The sequence below is a fragment of the Bos mutus genome, unplaced genomic scaffold, assembly GCF_027580195.1.
Source record: "Bos mutus isolate GX-2022 unplaced genomic scaffold, NWIPB_WYAK_1.1 CTG249, whole genome shotgun sequence".
In the NCBI taxonomy this organism is placed as follows: domain Eukaryota; kingdom Metazoa; phylum Chordata; class Mammalia; order Artiodactyla; family Bovidae; genus Bos; species Bos mutus.
The window spans coordinates 87,379-95,344 of record NW_027219754.1 but is presented as its reverse complement, the minus strand read 5'-3'; the positions used below and the strand labels follow the sequence as shown (position 1 = coordinate 95,344).

General features: G+C 37.4%; 1 protein-coding gene across 1 annotated transcript; it reads left to right on the top strand.

The window, feature by feature from the left end:
* Positions 1-1,627: 1,627 nt before the first annotated feature.
* Positions 1,628-2,515, top strand: LOC102273215 (olfactory receptor 4C6). The gene has a single exon (XM_014483110.2). The coding sequence runs from the start codon at positions 1,628-1,630 to the stop codon at positions 2,513-2,515; it is 888 nt and encodes a 295-aa protein (XP_014338596.1).
* Positions 2,516-7,966: the final 5,451 nt, after the last annotated feature.

The following is a 7,966-nucleotide window of genomic DNA, read 5'->3' as shown; positions in this document are numbered from 1 at the left end:
ACGAGATGACATGGATTTGTAACTTCCGCTCTTTTTAACTGGGATGCTCATTGTGTCTAAACCTCTGTTTCCTCATCCTCAAGATGAGATCTGTGACAGTACCCTGTCCCAAGTGATATGAAAATAAATGTAATAATGCAAATAGCAGACAAAACACCTTGCTGTCACACAGTGAGTGCAAAATAGATTAGTTGCTTTGTTAATATTTTTATTGTACTTTAGAATCTTTGGCTTTATCTGGATGCACCCCTTCACATATCAAAATGGAAGAAAGGATTTATGTTGACTCAGGCTCGTCTGCTGGGATGAGGCTGGCCAAGTTGAATCTGGGTCTTCCTAGAGCAAAGAAAGAGATTTAAGCTTTTGTTTTCTTTAATCAACATTTTTGGAAAATAATTAGAATCTTGGGAGGTTAGTTAAAGGTTATAAATCGTGGTTTCAGGATTATATTTATAATAAAACATATTCTTCATTGTAGTCTCATCATTGAATTAATCATTGAATTTTATTGCAGAATTACTGGGTAAGATAAGCACAGGAAGCATAAATTTGCCTCTCTGTATTGTCATGATACAGAAATTATTGAATTCTCAGTATCTCTTTCATATTGAGTACTCAACATTATACTAAAAGGAGCAATGTAGGTTGTTGTTGATATTGATTTTGACGCAGGAAAACCTGGACTTGAACTTGCCTTCAATGTTTATTATCTTTGGGAACTTGCTGTAATTTTTTTCACCCATTTTTGCCTCGGTATCTTATCTCTACAATATTGTAAAGTTTAAAAATAAAATAAAATTAAAAACAAACGAACAAACAAATAAAATGAAGAAAATGCTTCATGGGATAGTCTAGTGCCTGATACACAAGAGAGATTTATTGAATAGTCACAGTGCAATAATAATCCACTTTGATAGGAAGAAATGCAGATGAAAAGAGTATAGTTCTTAATAAGTGAAGAGGCCTTGGGATATGACCTACCTGCTTTACAGACTCTTCAACTAGAACATTCTAGTGATCAATAAGAATATGAAGGAAATGAGCTAAAATAAAATATTCTGAGGTTACTACGTATGTCCAGTGATACATTAAGGTCAGCTTCCTAGTTTGAGCTTTGTAAAAGGCAGCAGCTGAGAGGGCTTGTGTGTCATTAGCTCATTTTGGAAAAGAAAATGAAGGCAATGAATGGGGGAGAGTGAAACAGGGGAGGAACAAATCTGAATCTTAGATTGTGCTAGGCTGGTTACCATTTATCCACTGGCTCCTATCGACTGGTGATCTAGGATTTCCTAAAGGTATGTTAATTCTCCATATCACCACATGGTTGATGTCCCAGGGTGATGAAGCAGGGTCTTCTAAGTGTCTCAAGCAGCAAGTGTCAGAAAAGCAAGAGATACACTCGTGAAAGGTGTTGTATGGGGAATGATAAGGATCAAGGTGTTATCAGGATATGATTGTTTGCAGCAAGTTGCTGTTCTGATGGCTGAAGGAAAAGGTAAGTCAAGAGGGTGTGAGAGAGAGTCCAAAAAATAAAAAATCCCAAATTAGTAATAATTGCTAATTTAGAATCATATTCTTTTGTAGATTTTCCAGCTCAGAGACAGAAGCTTAGATCAGCCCATAGTAAATGGGTAATCTCAACAATGTGACAGAATTCATTCTTTTGGGCATTGCAAAGAATCCAGAGCTGCAGAAAATACTCTCTGCTGTGTCTCTAATCATGTCTATGTCCACCATTTTGGGAAACATCCTCATTGTGGTAACTGTGATCACAAGTCAGAGTCTGAGATCACCCATGTATTTTTTCCTTATATCCTTCTCCCTCAAGGATGTCACCTATTCTTCCATCATTGCCCCCAAGATGATTGTGGACTCCCTCTCTGAGAGCACTGCCATCTCCCTCAAAGGCTGCATGGCCCAGCTCTTCATTGACCACTTCTTCGGTGGGGTGGACATAATCCTTCTCACCGTGATGGCCTATGACCACTACGTGGTCATCTGTAAGCCCCTTCACTACATGACCATCATGAGGCCGTGGATGTGCTGCCTATTACTGAAAGGGTCATGGATGGGGCTTTTTACCCATGCAACAGTACAGCTTCTCCTCATGTATCAAATTCCCTTCTGTGGCCCTAACGTCATTGATCATTTTATGTGTGATTTGTTTCCATTGCTGAAACTGGCCTGCATGGACACCCGCATCCTGGGCCTCTTAGTCATCCTCAACAGTGGGGTGATGTGTGTGGCCATCTTCCTCATCCTCACCACTTCCTTTGTGGTCATTCTCTGCTCCCTGAAGTCCTGCAGCTCTGAAGGGCAGCGTAGAACCCTATCCACCTGTGGCTCCCACCTCATGATGGTTTTCATCTTCTTTGTGCCTTGTATTTTCCTGTACGTGATGCCTGTGGTCACTTACCCCATAGACAAAGTGATGGTTCTGTCCTTTACCATCATTGCACCCATGTTAAATCCCCTGATCTACATCTTGAGGAACATGGGGGTGAAAATGCCATGAGGAAACTGTGAATGAAACAAGGGGCGTTGTGTGGTCATTAGCTTACATACTAAAAGCAATTCTTTCTTACAAGGACAATGTGCTTTTACCCTCCCATTCATTCCAATCTATTGAGGATACAGTAGTCACTGGCATCATTTAATCAAGCAAATCAGGCTAAGATTCTGTAATCCTGTTACTTTTCTCTCCCCAGTGCAGTGTGTGCTCCATTCCTTTTCTCACAAGGCTCTGCCCACTTTCTCTTTCTCTCTCTACATTTTTCTCCTGCATTTTGAATAATTCAAGCCTTTTCTAGTTTGTGGCTTTTGCTTTTCTTACTCTACCCACTCCTGAAATTCTCTTTCCCAGAGTTCTTCTTCTCTGGCTTTATCTTTTTTTTTTTCCTTCTTTCAGATGAACTGTCATCTCCTTAGACGTTTTCCCTGATGACTTTCTTCTAGGTAACTCTTTAACTCTTCATCTGATTACATCCTTTGTATCAATGTCAGAAACTAAACTTTAGCAATTATTTCTTGGCTTTTATTTTCTCTTTTCCTTTCAACAAATTTGTAATCCCTGTAAGGTCAGAGATTGTGTTTATTGCTTCATGCTGTGCTTAATAAATATTGTTGAATGAATATAAGTCTAAAAGTAAATTGTTTTTTTCTTAATATAAATTAATGCCAAAAAGTAGGGGTGTATATATAAATGTGTGTGTGTGTGTGTGTGTGTGTGTGTGTGTATACATACACGAAATATAGGAGTTAGAATTATCTGATTTCATATTTCCAAGTGTCTTTTCTGGAAACATTTGAAAGCAACTACAATCTCAGATTAGTACTTTACTTAGTAGTTTACTATTTAATAAGGACTACAGCACTGCCAAAATTCTCTGCTGCTGTTATTTCTCCTTTAAAGAGGCAGAATAAGAATCACTCACACTGGGAGTCAACATACTTTAGATTCTAGTGTCTGTAGCTATGCCCTTTATGAGAAAAAAGTAACTCTATAGAGACCTAAATTTTTCTTAAAGTGTGGGAAATTTTTTCTTGCTGTTACATCATAGAGTTCAATTTGAGAATCCAAATGGCATTTCTTTTCCTCCAGATTTTGCTTTGCCTGTCACTAGAGAGACACTGACCCCTTTTAAACTGCCTGCAGTTTAAAAATCTAATGTCTTAGACTAAATTAGCATTCTGTTATAGTTTTCTTAATTTTAAAAATACACAGTATAAACGATATAAATAATTACAATATCAGTCATACTATTTCAAGCAAGGACAATATTTAAGCCAGTATTTATTTATATACACAAAAACATGTGTATACAGTAGATATTTCATGTTAATTATCCTCAGTTATTTTTGAAAACTATGAGTTCCATTTATTTACTGAAGAATATTTGCTTACTTTGTATGAAGTGTCAGATACTCTTTAAGATCAGGGTACACAGTCATGAATAGGTTTACATTCTAGTGCAGGGGACAATACGTAGAAATGAAAATAAAGTCATGAAGTGTTAACTGATTGTCAGAGACTGTAGTGGAATGGTGCCTATGTGACCAGACAACTTTAGTTAGGTGGACAAGGAAGTTTTTCTGAGAGGTTACTTTTAAACTGAGACCTAAATGATGAGATAGAATCATCCTTAAACACATCAGTGAGAAGAGCATTTCAAGGGACTACTGAAAAGCTAGTGAAAAACTTATAAGTTAGAAGCCACCTTGAATAGAAGAAGGTCAAGATAATCAGAAATGATTATCTGATAATTTCTGACCAAGAAAAATGCAAAAAAGCAAAATAGCTGTCTGAAGAGGTCTTACAAATAGCTGTGAAAAGAAGAGAAGTGAAAAGCAAAGGAGAAAAGGAAAGATATGCACATTTAAAGGCAGAGCTCCAAAGAATAGCAAGGAGAGATAAGAAAGACTTCTTCAGTGATCAATGCAAAGAAATATAGGAAGATAATAGAATGGGAAAGACTAGAGATCTATTCAAGAAAATTAGATAAGGGAACATTTCATTCGAAGATGGGCTCAATAAAGGACAGAAATTGTATGGACCTAACAGACGCAGAAGATATTAATAAAAGGTGGCAAGAATACACAGGAGAACTGTACAAAAAATATCTGCATGACCCAGATAATCATGATGGTGTGATCACTCACCTAGAGCCAGACATGCTGGAATGTGAAGCCAAGTGGGCCTTAGGAAGCACCACAAACAAAGCTAGTGGAGGTGAGGGATTTCCAGTTCAGCTATTTCAAATTCTAAAAGATGATGCTGTGAAAGTGCTGCACTCAATATGCCAGCAAATTTGGAAAACTCAGCTGTGGCCATGGGACTGGAAAAGGTCAGTTATCATTCCAATCCTAAAGAAAGGCAATGCCAAAGAATGGTCAAACTACCACAGAATTGCACTCATCTCACACACTACCAAAGTAATTCTCAAAATTCTCCAAACCAGGCTTCAACAATACGGGAAGTGTGAAATTCCAGATGCTCAAGCTGGTTTTAGAAAAGGAAGAGGAACCGGAGATCAAACTGCTGACATCCACTGGATCATCAAAAAATCAAAAGATTTCCAGAAAAACAACAACAACAACAACAACAACAACTATGTCTGCTTTATTGACTATGCCAAAGCCTTTGACTGTGTGGATCACAATAAACTGTGGAAAATTCTGAAGAGATGGAAATACCAAACCATCTGACCTGAGTCTTGAGAAACCTGTATGCAGGTCAGGAAGCAACAGTTAGAACTAGACATGGAACAACAGACTGGTTCCAAATAGGAAAAGGAGTATGTATATAAAAGGAGCTGTATATTGTCAGCCTGCTTATTTAACTTATATGCAGAGTACGTCATGAGAAACGCGGGGCTGGTGGAAGCACAAGCTGGAATCAAGATTGCTGGGAGAAATATTGATAACCTCAGATATGCAGATGACACCACCCTTACGGTAGAAAGTGAAGAAGAACTAAAGGGCCTCTTGTTGCAAGTGAAAGAGGAGAGTGAAAAATTTGGCTTAAAGCTCAACATTCAGAAAACAAAGATCATGGCAGCCAGTCCCATCACTTCATGGCAAATAGATGGGGAAACAGTGGCTGACTTTATTTTTGGGCTCCAAAATCACTGCTGATGGTGATTGCAGCCATGAAATTAAAAGATGCTTACTCCTTGGAAAAAAAGTTATGGCCAACTTAGACAGCATATTAAAAAGTAGAGACATTACTTTGCTACCAAAGTCCATCTAGTCAAAGCTATGGCTTTTCCAGTAGTTATGTATGGATGTGAGAGTTGGACTATAAAGAAAGCTGAACACCAAAGAATTGATGCTTTTGAACTGTGGTGTTGGAGAAGACTCTTGAGAGTCCCTTGGACTGCAAGAACATCCAACCAGTCCATTCTGAAGGAGATCAGTCCTGGGTGTTCATTGGAAGGACAGATTTTGAAGCTAACTCCGATACTTTGGCCATCTCATGCAAAGAGCTGACTCATTTGAAAAGACGCTGATGCCGGGAAAGATTGAGGGCAGGAGGAAAAGGGGATGACAGAGGATGAGATGGTTGGATGATATCACCAACTCATTGGACATGAGTTTGGTTGAACTCCAGGAGTTGGTGATGGACAGGGAGGCCTGGCGTGCTGCTATTCATGGGATTGCAGAGTCGGACAGGACTCAGTGACTGAACTGAACTGAAGATTATCAGTGGACAGGAGGGAATGTGGTGCAAGGCGAGAAGTGAAAATTTAACAGACTTCTTCTGATCAAGAAATCTGTTATTATTTGACTTTTAAATTCAAGATGAATTATCAGCATCAGAATAATTTTGATTAGAAGAATAATTGAAAATCAAATCCCTCATTTGTTTATGAATAACTCAGCAATTTAGCATCAAACATCTTTGCAAATGGGCTTCCCAGATGGTGCTAGTGGTAAAGAACACTCCTGCCAATCCAGAAGTCATAAGAGACGCTAGTTTGATCCTTGGGTCAGGAAGATCCCCTGATGGAAGGTGTGGCAACCTACTCCAGTATTCTTGCCTGGAGAATCCCATGAATAGAGGCACCTGGTGGGCTCCATAGGGTCATAAATAGTAGGACATGACTGAAGCACCTTGGTACGCATGCATGCATCTTTGCACAGAGCGTCCATTTGATTTTTGCTACGTCATAACAGAGCACAATGTTTACTGGCTCCCTACAATATCTTAAAATTTAACATCTGGATTCACCTAATAATTATTTTTCTTGCCTCATGTCAAAGAAGAAAAAGCTGCTGACAGTTTGTAAATGTTGATCTCTGTAAGAACTTTCTCATGATCATTTTTACTATTTTAATTATGAGAATTGAAAGGTTCGTAATAGATCCCTAAAGCTAAATAATATTTTTGGTAATTCTCCAGCATCAGCATAGGTCCAGAATTTACATTTTATATTACAAAGGTAAGGCCATTCTGACCATTCATGCTAAAGTTATTACCTGCAATTATATTCTACAAATCTCTTCTCTCTTCTGTAAGTCTCCCTAATTTCTTCACATGAAATAGCTTTATTCATTAAACATATTACTTTTCAGCTCACTGATCATCTTTTTTGTTTGGTTCTTTAATGCTCTTATTTTGAAACAAATCTTGGTCTTGCTGCTTTTTTTTTTTTTTTTTAAAGAAATTCACTATGGATAATTGATTGTAAATAATCTAATCTGTGTATCAGAATAGAAAATTTCAATACTATTTATGATACAAAGACATTCCAAAGTAGGAATAAAATAGCATTTTAATTTGAAGGAGAGTATTGGTATTAAAAAAAAAAAAACTACTGCAAACATCCAACTTATTTGGAGACATTAAATAAGCTTACTTCCTATTTCACTCTGAAAATGTAAGCTATCTGAAGGGAATTTCCTTAGACTATTACAAATATATCTACCAATTTCCAGCACCCATTCAGATATTTGCTACCTTCTTACCTACTCTTAAAAATGCATTCATTATCTATGCTCCTATGCAAAGCAATCAACCTTTTTATTGTACACTAGATCTTATTTCCTTGTTTGTATGAGGGCATTGGTCTAAAAATAGCTTCTATATCTATTTTATCTACATTTCAATTTTTATTTGATAATTTTACATCAGCAAAGAAACAAATCTGTTATGTCTTTCATCTTTCAAGTAAATCTTCCATTGATTCCTTTTCCTTCATCAGTTACTCTTTCATTTCATTCTCTCCTCTTTCTTACAAAACACAAGAGATTCTCTAACACTTGTCTCCTATTTCTCTTATTCTGTTCTGTTTAAACACTTTCAGCCACACTTCAGTTAAATTTCTCTTTTCTGGGTCATGACTGAAGTGACTTGGCAGCAGCAGCAGCAGCAGTGACCTCTATGTTATTCAACATAACTGTCATCACTCACTTATCTTACAGAATCCACCAGCAGTATTTCATCCCATCTTTCTTGGCATACTTT

Coding starts and splice junctions, on each gene's coding strand:
- LOC102273215 (XM_014483110.2), top strand. CDS start 1,628: ATGGGTAATCTCAACAATGTGACAGAATTCATTCTTTTGGGCATTGCA.